This window comes from Procambarus clarkii, chromosome 20 (assembly GCF_040958095.1).
Source record: "Procambarus clarkii isolate CNS0578487 chromosome 20, FALCON_Pclarkii_2.0, whole genome shotgun sequence".
Taxonomy (NCBI): domain Eukaryota; kingdom Metazoa; phylum Arthropoda; class Malacostraca; order Decapoda; family Cambaridae; genus Procambarus; species Procambarus clarkii.
This window is the reverse complement of record NC_091169.1, coordinates 29,901,634-29,920,292: the sequence shown is the minus strand read 5'-3', so window position 1 is coordinate 29,920,292 and position 18,659 is coordinate 29,901,634. Positions and strand designations below refer to the sequence as shown.

At 45.8% G+C, this 18,659-nt stretch overlaps 1 protein-coding gene across 1 annotated transcript in view; it reads right to left on the bottom strand.

Annotated features, from left to right (window-relative positions):
• LOC123755365 (serine-rich adhesin for platelets) overlaps positions 1 to 18,659 on the bottom strand; it is a 190,702-nt gene that overhangs the window by 38,452 nt on the left and 133,591 nt on the right. Inside the window, 6 exon segments of the mRNA XM_045737920.2 lie at positions 4,157 to 4,181; positions 4,184 to 4,253; positions 10,049 to 10,213; positions 13,263 to 13,376; positions 16,784 to 17,080; positions 18,221 to 18,298. Coding sequence (XP_045593876.2) covers positions 4,157 to 4,181; positions 4,184 to 4,253; positions 10,049 to 10,213; positions 13,263 to 13,376; positions 16,784 to 17,080; positions 18,221 to 18,298 — 749 coding nt within the window.

The following is an 18,659-nucleotide window of genomic DNA, read 5'->3' as shown; positions in this document are numbered from 1 at the left end:
GTAGCAGACACAGAAAGGCCACCACGACCCGGGTAAGATGGGAAACACATGAGGTGCAAGATTCAAGCCAAAAGGAAGGCAACAAAATCAGTAAGCCAGATGCCCCACCATGAAACAAAGCAGTCGCTGAACTCCGGAGATGGGAACATGCTAATATGCACCGCTCTGTCTCAGGTCTGGCTTCTGTTGGAGCTTGGTGCCACCCAGGCACCAGGCTCCAATAGAAGCCAGACCTGAGACAGAGTGGTCATCCGAAAGGAAAGACAAGGAATCCAGGGGCTCAGATGGGACAAGTCCAGAATGAACCCAGAATAGCACAGTGCTGTTTGGCACGGAAACTGGCAGGAAACCCACTAGTGGGACATGGGCGTGTCAACCACGCCCAAGCACACCCACACCAGGATGACCTGACGGAGCGCAGGGGAAGAAACCCCATCAGCCCCGAACCCCCCGAAGGAGGAGCCACCCAACGCCACCACAGGCCGGAGGACACGACTTGAATGCCCACATATTGCGGGACCAGGTGTCAGCAAACAAAGCGAGCCCCCCACCCTAGCGACCTGCGAAAGGGACTGGTGCCCCTTCCGGGAATTTTTTTTTTAAGAAAACAAGAAAAGAAAAGCAAGAATTCAACATGCGAGCAGAGCAAGCACTGCACTGGTCAAATAAAGAAGGCACCATAGGAGGCAGCGGCACAAAAGCTGCATCAAAGCACCGCGACAAACAGAAAAAGTAGCACCGGCATGACCACAAAAACACATGTCAAGACCCAAAGTGCAGTCTGCAGGTCAGGAAGACCAAGGAACCCCAGAAGAGGAAGTCCAGGGCACACAGGAGGTAACCAAGAGCCTCCAGAACCCCCAAAGGGGACCCAAGAGGAAGAAAACCTCTGGAATGAAACTGAAGAGCCCAAAGGAACCCAGAATCAAACCTGGGGGGGGGGCACCCAAACCACCACAATTGGCAGCAGAAACGCACCACAAAAAAGAAGGGTAAAACACATTACCCAGACTGAACCTCCAGGTAAACAGCCAGAATGAACCGAAAACCGAGGGACAAAAGGCATGGGACAAAGCAGAGCAAACGGTCAGGGACACCGTGTCCAAAACCCAAGGCTTAGACCCATCCAAAGACAGAAAACTCAAAACCGGGAGAAAAAACAACACCCAAGTATTCCCAGAGGAACAGAAAAAGGGCAGAATGTCCAGAAGAAAGAACACAACAGAGAAACGGCAGCGGGAGAACAAAACTCCCCCAAAACATGAGCGCACACTCCCAGGCACATGTAAACGAACAAACCGAAGTGCCACCCTGGCGGCCTGGCGGGGAAGAGACAGGAAAAGAAATTGGCCACCAAAACAAAAGGAGACACGGCTGATGCAAGTGTCAAAATCATGCCAGCAAACGTGGGAATTTAAAGCAGACAAGAGGAGAGACAAAAAAAAAACCTGCCCAGAAGGCACGAAGCCCAAGCAGGGGCAAAAAGCCCCAGAACTTCTAGCGGGCTCCCCCCATAGCCCTGGGAACCAACAACAGAGGCCCCGGAGCAGAGCTGTCCTCTACGCCCTCCACCCCTGAGGAAAAGGCAGAATCCAGGGGAAAGGTAGCAAAGAAGGGGTTACTGGTAGGACCCAGAAGCCTCAAGAGGAGAAGCAGGCTCGAATGCCTCCGTCCCCAAAGCAGCCTGAGTCTCATCCAGAAATAAACCCCGCCCCAACCCCGAAACCCTCAGACATGTTGGAGCAGGGAACAGGGGGAGGGGGGGGGGGGAGCAGGGCGAACAACGGCTAACCAAAACTGGGCAGCTTTGGAGCATCTGAGTGGACAACCAACATAGCGCGTCGCAGCACCCTAACCTAGCATGCAACTCAGATGCCACCTGTACCCACACATCAATGTTATCAGAATGGGCAACTGGAGAACATGCAGATACCACAACTCGCATGACTCCAGGTCAAAGGTGTCGGTGACCCAACAGGAAGCATGACGGAGGCAAAAATGGTGACTGTTACCCTGAGACAAGGACACACAGCAACCTTCAAACTCGCACAAGGCGAGCTGGAACTCGGAAGACGCATCCACAGGTCCACATTGCCCCGACAGGGTTTTCCAGGGTCCGTAGATTGTCTGCTATGGGAAGCTCATGCAAGGTGTTGCTAGCTAGTTAAGATCCAAGCTAACAAGGGAATAGATCAAAACTTTGAAATTCCTGTGATGTGTACAATCGTGGGGACCTAGCGGAGGGCCATCAACATATTATAAGTGGAACCATAGTCACACCAGGTAGACCCCCCAAGAAAAAGGCAAGGAAAACAAAAACAAAAGAAAAACCACGCTAAAGTACAACATCCCCAGAGGAAACAGGAATTGGCCGCCACCAAGGTAGGCAGGCTGCACAACACCTTGACACCCCAACCAGCACGATACCAATACCTACCCAAGGCCAAACAAGGGCCACAAAACCCCAGCTGGTCCCAAGGGTGGGGTAAGTTCTGAGCAGCAAAAACCCTTAAGGAATTGGTTCCCGAACTGCACCAGGAAGGAGAACCCTAACATGCAAAAGTAGTACTCACAGGGCGTTTAGGGAAGAATGTCCCTAAGTGCATGCAGCCCAGGTGCTCTTGAAGACCCCTGGCCACCACATACAACATTGTAGAGGACAGCACGAAGGTAAATGCTGCTTTGAAACCGAGGCCAGAGATGATGTCCACCCTGGATCGCATTAGCCAACGAACTGGAGTTGCTGAGTACCCCAAGGGAGGGGGGGTGAGCCTGAATTGACGAGTGACGCTATGCCGTGGTGTGATGTTTGGTTGTTTCCTTGAAAATTGAGGGAGTTCTACCTCTCTGTTCAGCTTTATTTACATTTTTCTTACCTTGTGGGGTCTGTTTTGTTACGCCTACCTTTCTGGTTGCCTAACTCTGGTCACTGGCAGATAAGGTAAACCCCCAACCACAGGGTTTTTTTCCAGGTTCACTGCTCCCTGCACCTCTCTGAGGGGGGCCAGGTTCTGGCTCTTGGCCCCCAGTAGGCAGAACTCCATTGACTATAGCTCTAGGGATCTAAGGGGGCTCCTCACAGAAACATAAAATGAATGGAGAAGTGCTAGAAGCAACTAGTTAATTTCAATACCTGGAGCATATGATTGACAAAAGTGGAATTTTTGCCAGTTAGTGGTAAGTTGAATCAACAAAGGAAAATTGATGTTACAATATAAGCTCTGGTGAGGAAGAACTAAATTAGAAAAGATGCAGGTTGAAGGCTACAATACTGCTAAGTACTGTAATTTCTCTAGCACCATTCCAGTAGTCATTGGTACCAAATAAATAATGATAATGGTAAAGTCATTGGTGCCAAATTAATAAAATACAATATGAATATTGTATATGTTAAAATATTAAAAACTCAAAAAGGTGTAAAAAAAAAATCAGTGATGAATGTAATGAAATGTCTTTTTCTAGTGGCATTAACACAGTAGTAATATTTAAAAGCACCATGTGCCTGTCATGCCCCGGGACACCAGAGAATGGCAGCTTTACATTCCAGTTCTCAAGTTACTATCAGCTTTGCTTCTCTTGATTATTAGGCATGAACTTGGCTGGCAGAAGTGATACATTATATTGCGGCCCAAGAGATCTTTTCTTCACATTCGTAGATGGAAGTGAAAGTCCCTAGAGTGGTGCCCTGTTTGTCATTACTGTCAGTCAAAATGACCACTTGTTGACTGTCAATGTGGTCACTGTCTCTTGTTTACTTCACAATTCTCACCTGTTCTCTTCTCTCAGAGGATGAGGTGGCCAAGGTTTTGGCCAGTGGCCTTCCAGATCCCTTCACCAAATGCTCAGGTTTAAGTCAGGATCAGCTTCTTTTACTCAGCAGAGTGCTGCAAGCTCCTACAACTGGTCATGGTCAAGGGTCGCCTCAGTGATGACATAGTGAGGAAAGGCTTGGATTCAAGATGTTTTAGCATTTTGTCTGATCTCTTAGGGGTGTTGATTGGTCATGGTCACCTGCTTTCTGTCAGGTGTCCAGGTTCATGCTCAGCCATTTACTTCACTTTGTAATACACTGTACACAATTTTTTCTTGCATCTCTCTTACTCATTATGCTGATAGCAGTCATTCAATATTATTTAAAAAATTAAAAAATTCTTACAATTTCCCAGCGAAAGTTTGCAGAGTGTCTTCAGTTCAGTGTCAACAGAGAACAGGAAACTCTGAGGTAGCTGAAGAGATTGAGCTTGGGCTTGAATCTGAAAAAGTAAAAAGCAATTATTAGGTTACATTATTATGTTTATTGTTAGACATTGGTATAGAGATTAACCCATTCACTGCTGAATAAAAAAAAAAGCAGTTGAATGTAATGAAACGCCATTTTCTGGGCGAGTCCCGGAGGCTTTCCGGATCTTACTTGGCTGATATGCTAATGTCAGACTTTGGCATCAATCATGTGTATGGAGTTCTTATGGGCCTACTGGGGACCACAAGCTAGAACCTGGTCCCCTCTAGAGGAGCAAGGGGAGCAATGGCCTATAGAAATCCCCGTGTGATTGGAAGCATTCTGTCTGCCATCAACCGGGTTAGGCACCCAGAAAGGTAGGCATCCCAAAACAAACCCCGATTCTGGTGAAAATTGCAACCAAAAGCCGAACGAGTGGATAGAACTCCCCAAACAAAAACGAGCAAACTAGTATGACGTCACCCATTGACATGCACAGCTCCCCCCTGCCCAGGAGGGGGAAAGGGTAGCCCCAGACCCACCGCGCCGGCGATCCACACCCCAGCTCTGAGGTCGGATGTCAAAACACGTGAAAAAAACGCCGACCGGAGGGAGGGAGGGATGCCGGGGAGCCTCCATGACTCACCCAGAAAATGGTATTTCATTACATTCAACGCTGGTTTTCTGGGGGGAGCCCCTATGGCTCCCTGGAGCTAACTACCCACAGGAAAAAGAAAAGGGACTTACCCGGGAGGTAGTTGCTGCTCACTCCTCAACCTGAAGTCGAGACAACTGGCTGCATCTGCCGACCCAAAGCGACACAGGCCCGACTAGGCCCAGGAACGTTTAAAAGGTAACGAGCAGCCAGGACCCTGTTTGACCGCCAAAATCCCCGTGCCTGAATGTCAGCCCAGGACATAGTGCCAAAGACGGCAGCAAGAGTCGCGAACTTACAGACGTCATGAGCACGGGGGATAGACCGCAGGCTGGCTAGCCTTAATAACCCTGCGGACGACCTGGAAGACCCGCACCCTCGAACAGGGAAGAAGGGAAACCGGATCAACCCAAAGCGCGTCCACAGACACAGAAGCCGTGGCGCGCAAATAACGGTGGAGAGCCACAACCGGACACAAAACATGATGCACTCCCAGCCTAACCAACCAAACATCAACAACCCAGGGACCCCTCCAGAAAGCAGCAGTCTCATTCTTTGCCAGAAAAGAAGGAGAAGGCTGCAGACGGACAAACCGATCACCTCGACCGAAGGAGCAGAAACCTCTGCGCTGAAAGAGAGCATGAAGCTCACCTAACCCGACCCCAGAGGCCAATGCCAACAGGAAAAGAGCCTTCAAAAAACAATCCGGAACCGAAGGGGCCACAACAAACCGAGGAGAAGAAAGAAAAGAGAGCACTCTGTCCCAATGACCAGGACGGCTCAGGCGGCGCATGAGCAGGCCGGAGATGAAACAACGCCCAAGACAGCTTGCGAAACAGCGCAGACGTGACATCAATACCGAAAGCAAGCTGAAGCGGCTCTGCCAGCGCTGCACGATACGAGGCGACAGTGTTAAGCATAAGGAGACAGTCCTGGAACAACCAAGAGAGAAAGGACAACACCACCCTAACAGAATGTGAAGTACAACGACGAAGATGTAAGAAGAACCGGAAGGACCGCCATGAAACTTCATACTGCCACAGAGACGAAGCCCGTAGGTGGAACACTAATAAGGAAGCCACCTGATCACCAAAGGGATGATGATAAGCTCGAGTCAAAAATACCATACGTGATGACTCGAGGAGAAGATCGAACCATCCACTTGACGTACCGGTCCGATCTGCTGGAAGAGGCAGACCAGCGGAAAAACCACCGGGTTTGGACACCGAGCAAGCAGCGCCTGAAACCACGGCTGGGCGGGCCACCAAGGGGCCAAGAGGACAACTCTTCCCTGGTAAGTCTCCAAGCGAGTCAGGACCTGAAGCAACGGCTGAACCGGGGAAAAGAGGTACAGAAACCCCCACCTTGACCAGTCCTGCCTAAAGGCGTCTACCCCAACGGCCTCGCAGTCGGGAAAGGGTGTCACATACAAGGGAAGGCGCCGCAACCATGCCGACGCGAAGAAGTCCACTTCGGGGCGTCCGAACTTCTGGCAAAGCCAACGGAAGGAGTCGGTGTCGACCGTCCATTCAGTGGAGAGGGGACGAAACGAGACAAGCCATCGGCCATGACGTAGGACACTCCCCGCACGTGAACTGCCAGGAGAGCCAAACCCCGAGAACTCAGCAGATGAGTCACCCGAAGCGACCAGTGCCAAAGAGCCAAGGACCGCATCGAACCCCCCTGGTTCAGACAATGAATCACCCGGGAGCAGTCCGAATGAAGCCGGATCATCAACCCGCGAGTGACTCGAAGCCTCAGAAGAGCAAACCACACTGCTGCGAACTCCCGCACAGTGCTGTGGGCTTGACGGAAGGACGGACCCCACTGTCCCTGGCCGGTCTGGTGAGCACTGGTCACAAAGCCCCAGCAGAGAGACGACGCATCCGTGAACACATCGAGCAAGGGCTCGGGTAGGCACCAAGGCACTGAACCCCGAAAAACCCTAAGAGGAAGCCGATGACACAGCAACCGACGTAAAAGCCCCCGGGGTCCGAATCCAACGATCGCGAGAGAGGCAGAAGGGACGTCCCCAAAGGAACCAGAACAGCGGATGAAGACAAACCCGTCCCGACGGGTAGACTAGCATCGTGAAGTTCAGGCTCCCACACAGACCCTCGAGCAACCGCCGGGTGATCCAGGAGCCCCCCAGAAACAGGCACATGCGGGACCACAGCAACAGAAGAGACTCTGGAGGTAGAGTTAAGAAAGCAGCCCGAGAGTCCCACACAAAGCCCAGCCAGGTCCGAACCTGGGAGGGAACCAGATGGGAGTTCCTCCAGTTCACCAAGAACCCGAACCCGGCGAGCTGAGAAAGAACCAGATCCCTGGCCAGCAGACAAGCGGACTGGCTGGGAGCCCAAACCAACCAGCCGTCGAGGTAGGCCAACACCTGAACACCTAACAGACGCAGACAGGTCACCATGACCCGCGTGAGGCACGTGAAAATGTCACCGACCCACGTCACCGACCCACAGGCAGCGTGACGGAGGCAAAAACAGTGAGGCTCGCCCTGAGACAAGGGAACCCGAACAACCCTCAAACTTGCACGAAGCGAAGGGGGACTCTGGGGTCACACCCATCAGACCCACACATCCCCAAGGGGATTCCCAGGGTCCTGAGCGTTTACTATAAGAGGACTCGTGCCCAGGTAAGCCCAAGCAGGGTACTGCTAACTGGCGCCCAAAACTACCAAACAAACTTTCTACAGCTGAACCCCAGGGACCTGTATAATCATGGGGACCTAGCAGGGGGCACCACCAAGTATCAAGAGGCCAAACGCCAGTGGCAAGTAGGGCAGAACCCCCTACCAAGGCCAAAAAAACAAAAGAAAAACAAAACCCCACAAGAGAACAACGTACCCCAAGGAACAGAGCCGGCTGCTGTGATAGGTGACAACAAGCTGCGCAGCACCCTGCGCCCCTTACCAGTGCAAAACTCCCACTTACCCTAAGGTAAACGAGGGAGACAAAACACCCAAGCACCCAAAGGGCAGCCGAAAACCGAGCAGTTAAATGGACCACAGAGGCAGATCCCAAAGAACCTGTGGAAGGTAACCCCATGCACCAAGGGCAGTACTTACAGGGTACCTAGGGAAGGGAAGGGAACCCTAGGCGCATGCAGCCCGAGTACTGAAGAATAACTCCTGGCTCTCGCACCCCTGGAGAACAGCTGCCACACACAAAGCACAGCGCCACAAAAGTCTGGAGCGAGAGCACACAAGCGCTGCCTATAGCATCAGCCTCAAGAACTGGGGTGTGGATCGCCGGCGTGGGAGGTCTGGGGCTCCCCCTTCCCCCTCCCGGGGAAGGAGAAGCTGCGCAGACAGCGGCGCGGCGACGGGTGACGTCATACTAGTTTGCTAGTTTTGTTTGGGGAGTTCTATCCATTTGTTCGTGTTTTGGTTGCATTTCTTACCAGAAAAGGGGTGTGTTTTGGGACGCTTACCTTTCTGGGTGCCTAACCCGGTCGATGGCAGACATAGAATGCTTCCAACTCCATAGGGGTTTCTATAGGCCATTGCTCCTCTTGCCTCTCTAGAGGGGCAAGAGGAGTCCCCGGTGGTCCCTGGAACCACCGGTGGTCGTGGTCCCTAGTAGGCCCATAAGAACCCCCCTACACATGACTGATGCCAAAGTCTGACATTAGCATATCAGCCTAGTAAGCTCCGGGGAGCGGTAGGGGCTACCTCCACTGTTCACAGTTTCATGGATATTGTGGCCAGTTCAGAAGCTAAATCTGCTGTCTGCAGCTTTCAGAGGTGGTCCATCGATTTTTTTTTAATCCCCAATGGTCATCCTTGGTGTCTCTAGCATGACTCTCATTCTTATTATCTTGCCAGTGTCCTTTCAAGTTTATTGGATACATGTTTGTGTCCCTGATTCACATGTGCATGACATTTTTCTTTTTATAAGACAGAATTTCTTATGGCTTAAATCAAAAGATCAAATGTTGGTGTGGGTGTTGCCATCAGGTGGTGCTTACCTATTAATGAATATGGGGGAGTGAGATCTAGCTTTCTGTTTCCCCCATATCTTGAGGTTATCTTGAGGTGATTTCGAGGGCTTAGCGTCCCTGCAACCCGATCCTCACCCAGGCCTGCCATTTGTTACACACCCCCAGGAAGCAGTCTGTAGCAGCTATCTAACTCCCAGGTACTTATTTACTGCTAGGTGAACAGGCGAATCAGGGTGAAGGAAACTCTTCCTATTTGTTTCAGCCTCCTCCAGGGATCGAACCCGGAACCTTGGGACAACGAATCCGAAGCGCTGTCCACTCAGCTGTCAGGCCCCCTACCTATCCATTTAAATCTAGTTAGGGGTAGTGACCAGGTGGGCAACTTGACAGCTCATCAGTGTTACTTTACAAATCTTGTGTTGCCAGGAAGGGCCTAGTAAGGAAGTACTTATAAGTTAACTTTCAGTAGCCACTCCAGGCTGCACTGAGCCTTTCTTCATACCTCCCTAGTACCAACATCAACAGATTCATCTTTAAAAATATCTATTGTGCCAGTGTGTATAATGTCCCCCTAGCCTGAATATCATGATCATTTCCAAAAGGGATTTACAGTGATCTTGTCTTAGGGAGCCTCCAAGTAAAATAGCCCAGAAAAGAGTTATCATATTCATACAAAACTATTTTTTTATTATTGTGATCGTCAGGTGGATGATGAACTTATATAAGCACAGTACTATTAAACAAAATAGTAATTTTACTTCTGAATGGGATTAATTGGCACATAATTTACAAATATCATAAGGGAAAGAAGATCCCCCCCCTAATAAACACTGAATGTGTGTAACAGTGAAAGAGCTCAAGTTGTGGTAGGCATGTAAGACATTTTTTAAACAATTCAGATTTAAAATTAGTTAGCAAATTATTAGGCATAAGTACAACCTTCTATAATCCAATAATAGTAGCAACTCACTTATCAATATGGAAGTTAGAGGAAGAGGTTAGCTACTGCTTGCTCAAGGATAACATTGATGGGCTTAGAGAATGTTTTCTGATAACAGATATTGATTGCAGTTCCTTTGGCTACAACCTTTGCAATCCAAAAATAACACTACAACAATATATAAAAAATTGCACCCACTAAAATCTATAAACAAATGGGAAACATTTTAACCAAAGAGCAAAAACCTAATGTATGAAATGGTAGAAGTGGAACTGACCTGAGCAATGAGTGTGGTGTGTAGTGATGCCAGCAAGTGAGGAGACACTGTGCCGCCTGCTGCCAGTGTACCACCAGCTTGGCTCTGCAATATCTCCACACTTGTCCTCACTGCTGCCGATACCACGCTCTCAAATGTTAAGTACTCGGTGTCATTATTTAGTGGCTAAAAGAAAACAACATTAAGTATTAGCAATTTTCTTGAGATTTGGTTTTACATTTATATGCATTATTTACCTGTATTATGGTTGTGAAAATAATGCTGTGAAAATGATCTACCACCATTATCATCTTAACCTTTAGACCGCACATATTACCGTGCATATTGGGGGCCTAGTAGCGAAAAATATTCGAATTATGTAAAAATAACCTTAAAATGTTAAACAAATCTCCAACTTATTGGCTTCAGTGTCATGAAACTTTCATCAAAATATTTTCAGAAATTGATTTTAGACGAATTTTTAAAAAACAAGAACGCTTTGTTGATAAGGAGAACAGCTCCTAATAACTGGAACTGAAGGATTATACAGTAATAAAGAGATGCAAGCACCTGTCCGACACTCAAAGAGGAAGAAGAATAGTAGTAAGAAGTGTCCACAAAGTGGATATGCAGTTGGTGCCTTTATATCATTGCTGAGTAATACATAATAACACAAATAATAATGAGTAACTATGTTAATATGCTCTATTTTGTTATATATCATATAAATAAATTGTCCAATGTTAATATATGTTACTTTCATTAATGTCCCAAAAATATTTTTTTAGGGAAATTATTTTTTTTAAAGATTTAATTTTTTCTCCTTTGTTTATAATCTGATTATGTTGTAACCTTTACATCCTAGAGAATGCATATATTTCCCTAACTATTAGAAGATAGAATGAAATTTGTCAACAAATAAATCAGTCATAACTCACAAAACTAGGGACTTTTTAATTTTGGGGGGCTGATTTTTACTCTGATTTCAAACTCTCTTTTCTTTGTCTCTTTAGGATGTTTTGATGATTAGGGACCATATTAGGGCTTTTTCACTTATATAAAGTATACCTTAAATATATCCCCTAAATCATTATAATTATTATAATTATCCCTATATTTTGTGTTTTTTGGGGGGCATTTTTTCTTGACTTCATTTCAACACATATTGACCTACAACTTTTACATATTTGAGCACAAATACCAAACAATGTTTACTAAATATTACAATTAAATTAACGAATTAACACTTTCGCGCTCTCGGCGCTCAAAAAAAAACAATACCCCAGATGCTTTCGGCACTTCGCGCGCCTACGCGGTAAGACCGAAAAAGTGTACACTCTTTTGACTGTCCTGACAATAATTGAAGGCGCACGTATTTAAATTTGGTATCACTGTGTTCGCAATGAAATTGTCTATAAGAGCATACCTATAAAATGCCGCCCAAGCATAAGGAGTATCAACACCAAATAAAAAACTATGCAGATCACTCGCCGAGAGCGCCATACAGCAACAAAATGTTTCCACTCTCTTAATGGTTGCGAAGCCTACAGTTGTCCTACATCGCTAATTTTGGTATCATTGGAATCGCAATAAAATTCTCTACACGGACATATGCATATGAATGTTTAATATAGGTAATTGCCCACCCGTAAGAGTGTGTGAAGTGGAGAGTAGTTAGCCGCGAGCGCACTGGCGAAAACACAGGGGGGAAATCATGCTTGGAAAGTTTATACGTTTCCTGACCCTACTTTTCTATGTACGTATTTCTTTTTTATACCAATGTGTTCGCAATAAAATTTTCTATAAGATGAACTGTATAACATTTGTACAAAGCATGTGTAAGAGAAGCGCCAAATATAGAACCACGTTGCTCAGTATGCGTTCGCGGCAGAAACGAACGCATTGTTTTCGTTCGTTTGATGTTTGTCATGTTTATACTTGTTGAAACATTTTATAATTTGTATGACAGTGATCGCAGTAAAATTCCCTACACAGACATATACATAACACATACAAATATTTCCCACGTGTTGGATATATCAACGGCTAAAGGGAACCCACTGCCACACGCTCGCCTCACCCCCAAACATACTTTGTGTATTTTTTTTTTTACTCATAGAAGTTTATGTGATATAATATTCATTCTTGTACCAAAAAATTCGCAAATAAATTCTCTACAAAACAAAAGTATCCCCATCCAATTTCGGTTAAAAAATGGAATTTATAGAAATATTTTTTCGATGGACGAGAAAAGTATGCTGTTATGCGGAATCGTAAGAAAAAACGGCGAGGAGTTATCTCTAATCTAAAGCGCGAAAGTGTTAAAACTACCTTTATTCATTGTGATAACTTCAACTTCAATTATCTCTGGAACTAGAGTTTCAACTTTGAGTGGCTTCTAAAATTCCAGCTTTTGACCGATTCTCACTATTTTGACATATTGTGTCCTCAGCTGTTCTACAATCCCTTCAGAATGGATTTTTCATAAACTTTATACATTTGGAGTTATAATTTTTTTTTGGTCTAAATTTGCCGCATATTTCAAATGCTATAGTGACGATTTTCTTTACAGTAAACTATACTGAAAACCTATATTCTAATTTGATGAAAATTAAGATCATATTCTATTCTGAGAGAATAATAACATTAAATGAACAATTGGTGATGGTTCATATTTTGTATTCTGAATTGAAAATCTGAAATTTTCAATATTAAATTTTAAAATTAATTTTGATTCTCTTGTTTTTCAAGTTACGTTGTGATCATTTAGACAAAGTTGGAGCATTTGCCAAGTTGATTATACAAAAAAAAATTGGAAAGTGTTTGTGCAAGCTTTAAAAACTTATGTTAAATTATTTTGTCAAATCATATATGTATGTACTGCACTGTTGATGGGTTAAACCCATTTAAAAACTTTAGTAAAGTGGAAATGCACTAACAGTTAAAGTTAACATAAAGCTAACAAAAGCATAATAGGAAAGAAGTGTTTAAAAGATTTTAAATGACATCTTCTGCAATACAGTACTACATTTACACACTCCGCAGAATCCTCACAAACATGTACGACTGAGCAAAATACCTTATGGAGTACCTTGGTCATTTCACATGACTTGCCACTGATTTAATGCCAATCACCAAATTATAAATACATAACAAAACTATAAAGCATCTCTATATAGGGGAATAGCTAAATACTGCACACATCTAATATCAAAGAATGTCAGGCACTTCATACGTGTGTAATGTGATGGGCATCTTCGGGTGAGGAACCAACTGTTTCTGGCGGGTTTTGCAGCTTTTCTCCTCTTGCATCCCCTCCTTCGCTGCGGCACATCCACTCCTCCACAACCTAAAGTACAATCCAAGCAATTGATCGTTCATTTACAAATTATTGTATCATAATATTTTAAACAGCAACAAAATAATCTGCAACTAATTATTGACACTACCAATAAAATTATGTTCATTCATAAATTGTAAAGTACAAACACATTTACATTCATCATGACAATCATTACATCAGGCAATTTACCTAATCAAATAATAACTTATTAATAATGTATCTGCACTAAAAGCAAACAAATAATTGCTGCAAAATAAGAATTATTATAAAATAATCAATCACAAAAAGCCAGCATTAAATATAATGAAATGCCATTTTCTAGTTGAGCCCCAGAGGCTCCCTGGAGCTATTGGACTAATATGTGATACATTAGACCAGGGCATTAGTCAATGGAGTTCAGCCTACCGAGGCCCACGAGCCAGAACCTGACCCCCTCAGAGAGGTGCAGGGAGCAATGGCCCTGCAAAACCTCCCAGTGGTTTGGGTTTTCCTAATCTGCCACTGACCAGGGTTGGGCACCCAGAAAGGAAGACATAACAAAATAAACCCAAACATGGTAAGAAAATTACAACTAAAAACCGAAAAGAGAGGCAGAAATCCCTCCAATTTCAAGGAAACAAGGAAACAAGCAAACATCTTATTCCACTGCCGCGTCACTCGTCTGCGAAGCCCTCCCACACTGGCTACACTTCACACACTTCAATTCAGAAGCAAAGCATCAAACAATGCCAAAAAACAAGCCTTGAATGCAATGAAACGCCATTTTCTGGGGAGCCGGCGGCTGAGCGGACAGAACACTGGATGCGTGATCCTGTGGTCCCGGGGTCGATCCCGGGCGCCGGCGAGAAACAATGGGCAGAGTTTCTTTCACCCTGATGCTCCTGTTACCTAGCAGTAAATAGGTACCTGGGAGTTAGTCAGCTGTCACGGGCTGCTTCCTGGGGGTAGAAGCCTGGTCGAGGACCCGGCCGCGGTGACGCTAAAGCCCCGAAATCATCTCAAGATAACCTCAAGATAACCTTCTGGGTGAGACCCGGAGGCTCCCCAGAGCCTACTAGGCTGATATGCTAATGTCAGACTTTGGCAACAGTCATGTGTATGGAGTTCTTATGGGCCTACCTACGTGTTTTGTCTCCCTCGTTTACCTTAGGGGTAAGAGTGTTGTCACCTATCACAGCGGATGGCTCTGTTCCTTGGTTTACGTTGTCCTCTTGTGGGGTTTTCTTTTTCTTTTGAAAAAAAAAAACAGATAAGTAAAGGTGGGACTTACCCGGGAGGCAGCAGCACCGTGTGTCTCAAGATGAAGACAGGACAACTGGCTGCAATTGACGGCCCAAGGCCACACAAGACCGCTGAGGGCCCAGAACGTTAACGAGATAACGGGCGGTTAGGACCCGGTTTGAACGCCAAAACTCCCGTGCCTGAATGTCAGCCCAAGACATGTTCTTAAACACAGCAGCAAGAGCCGCAAACTTTCAAACATCATGGGCATGAGGGTAGACTGCAGGTTGGCTAGACCTGATAACCCTGCAGACAACCTGAGAGACACGAGCCCTGGAACAGGGAATGAGGGATGTTGGATCAACCCAAAGCGCGTCCCCAGATATATAACCGGAGGCGCTCAGGTAACGCCATGAAGCCGCAACCGAACACAAAATGTGATGCATTCCCGGCCTGACCAACCAAGCATCAATAACCCACGGACCCCTATGGAAGCCTGCTGTCTCATTCTTCGCCAGAAAAGATGGAGACAGCTGTCAACGAACAAAACATCTACCAAGACCAAAAGAACAGAAACCCGTGCGCTGGAAGAGAGCACAAAGCTCTTAGACCCGACTCCCAGAGGCCAAAGCCAACAAAAACAAATCCTTAAGAAAACTATCTTGGACCAAAGGAGCCACAACAAATCAAGAGGTAGAGAGAAAAGGGAGCACCCAGTCTAATGACCAGGACGGTTCAGGCAGCGCATGAGCAGGCTGGAGGTGAAAAAATACACGAAAAAGTTTATGGAACAGAGCAGAAGTGAACATCCACCCCGAATGCAAGCTGGAGTAGCTCCACCAGCGCTGCATGATAAAGAGACAACAGTATCCCGCATAAGATGTCGGTCCTGAAAGGGAAAGACTAAAGAACACGAACAGAAACAGAAGGCAACCTACGAAGAGAAACAGAGTGGCGAAAAGAATGCCAAGAGACTTTATACTTTCGCCGAGAAGACCACAGGTGGGACACCATGAGAGAAGGCACCTGATCACCATATAAGAGGTGAAACACACTTGTCAGAAATTCCAGATGCGAAGAGCGGAAGAGTAGATAAAACCAGCAAGGTACCTCACCGGCCCGATCTGCTGAAAGAGGCGGAGCCATGGAAAATGCCCAGGGTTCGGACACCGAACAAGCAGCGCCTGAAACCAAAGGCTGGGCTGGGACCAGAAGGATTTCCTGATAGAACTCCAGCCGAGCTAGAACCTGAAGCAAACTGCTGGAGCAGGGGGAAAGAGGCACAGGTAACCCCTCTTCAAGAAGTCCTGCCGAAAAGCATTTACTGCAACAGCTTCGCAGTCAGAAAAGGGCGCCACATATATCGGGAGATGCCTTGACCACGCCGACGCGAAGAGGTTCTTCCACCTTCAGGGGCCCTAATGTCTGGCAAAGCCCACTGAAGGAGTCTGTGTCGACTGTCTATTCAGTGAACAGAGGAATGAACTGAGACGGGCCGTCCCCCAGGACATTGGACATGCCCCTGATGTGAACTGCATGGAGAGCTAAACTTAACCCCCCCCCCCAACTAACAAGCGGGAGGGTTAGCTGGACAAAGATTTGCTTGTTTGTTTGTTTGTTTGCTTTCTGGGGAGTTCTTTTGTGCTTGTGAGGATGTAAATCGCACTTTTCAACCAGGCAGTGATCTATTTTTATTCACTTACCTTTCTGGGTGCCTACCCTGGTCAAATGGCAAGATGACATACTTTAAATGTAAAATGTTCATGGCCATTGCTCCCTTCTCCTCTCTGAGGAGGGAAGGGGATGCGCCAGGTTCTGGCTTGTGGTCCCAGGTAGGCTTACAAAGAACTCTGCAACTGATGACATTCAAATAGTATGGTACTACTTAATCAGTAAGATAACTGCAGGGAGCCAAGGGGCTACCCCAACAGAAAATTATCATAGAGTTTCACTTAATCTTATACTAACCACAGTAAAATGTTTTACTATCAATAAATATTAAATATTAATTACAGATTTTAACTAAAACATAATAAATAATTTCCCAAATTAATGATATAAATTTAATACAAATTTATTATAATAATATAATTAAATTACAAGGAAAGCAAATACCCTGTATGGTAATGCAGGGCAACACGATGCATATTCCAATTAGCTTCATTATTACAACAAAGCACACTATTACCAACCTGCTGGGGATGAGCAGTGCTCACGTGGGAATCGTTGAAGATTAGATGATCATAGAGGGAGCTCTGAGAGTTGGCAACACTACGGCTACTGCCCTGGTTGTTAGCAAGGTTGTGTTGTTGGGGAAAGTATTGGTAGTTATGTTGGGGAAATTGTGGCTGATACTGTTGTGGTTGAGGAAACCGGGGTCGAGGGTGGCTGCTCGAGTTCACTCCTGGTGTGGCCCGGGGTATGGCACCAGACAGCCCCACTTGACCACTTGGACTCAGGCTGAGGTTTTTAACATTGCGGTAGAGGGCCTGAAGGGTGGAAGTGATAGGGAAATATTAGCAATGCTGTTGATGGATTGGGAGGTGATGAGTCATGGTTATTTTATTTAAAGATCCAAGAAACTGGCAACAAATTTTAAATATTGCAGCATATGTGTTTTACTGAGGAAAAACATACACACACTGAAGAAAAGTCAACTTTTTAGCACTAGAGCAAAAAACCAACGTTGAATGTAATGAAAAGTCATTTTCTGGGTGAACACCGGAGGCTCCCTGGAGCTTATCAGGCTAATGTATGTTATATTAGACCGGGACATTAGCTATGGAGTTCAGACCTACCAGGGACCATGGGTCAGAACCTGGCCCCTTCAGAGAGGTTTCAGGGAGCAATGGCCCTGAAAAAAAAAACTGTGGTTGAGGGTTTTCCTTATCTGCCATCGACCGGGGTTAGGCACCCAGAAAGGTAGGCATAACAAAACAAATCCCACATGGTAAGAAACTAACAACAAAAACCAAACAGAGGTAGAACTCCCTGCAATCCCAAGATGGATGCGCAGACGGATGCTCGGCGTTTGTGGTGACGTCATACTGGTTTCCCTGGTTTTGATTGGGGAGTTCTGTTGCTAGTTCGGCTTTAGATTTGCAATTATTTAATCAGCAGTAGTGTGTTTTGGAATTCCTACCTTTCTGGGTGCCTGACCTGGTAGATGGCAGACAAAGACTGCTTTCAATTACACGGGGGGTATCTTTAGGCCATTGCTCTTCGTGCCTCTCTTGAGGGGGCCAGGTTCTGACTCTTGTCCCCGGTAGGCCTAGAACTCCTTCGACTGACTGTTGCCATGGTCTAATATATACACATCAGCCCGGTATAGCTCCAGGGAGCCGAAGGGGCTCTCCACAGAAAAAGGGATGCTAATTAACTGAATGATAATGACTTATTGAAGGGTTTTATAATAAAATATTAATGTATCTAGAAGAACCTTGTGCTATTTGAAATTTTGATGAAAGTTTATTTTCCTTAATAAGATACCATGGCAGCCTATAAAATTGATCGCCACAGCTCAACATAAAACCATCTTTATGTGAATGACATGGTATTGCTACACAAAATTATTTGATGGTATGCTACAAAGCAACTTGATTGAAGCATTAATAACTTATTGTCCTTACCCTGCTGTCCTCATCTTCGGATGTTAGGCCACTGTCACTGACCTCTGAACCTGAGAGACCCACAACACTCACATTTTCCTGCAAATAATGAAGGTTCATTAAAAATCTAAAATGCAATAAAAATAGATCATATCTAGGTGCTAACAATGTAACACTTTAAGTATACCCAGCACAATGGGAATTTTAGGCACTGAACGACTTTCCTTGCTCACTGTGCCATGCTCTAGTGCCTTGGGGGTGAACAGTGTGTTTGATAGAGATCCAGATCAATGGCTCAAGGCAACATCAAACCCAGACCATGGTGGCATGACTGGGACAAACTCTCAGCTAAAAGTCTGTAGAGAGCTACAGACCAAGGAACCAATTCCAAGAACCAAAGAAGAAATGAGTAAACCCCTTCCTCGGCCGCAGGCAAGACATAAATAATAATACCAATGCT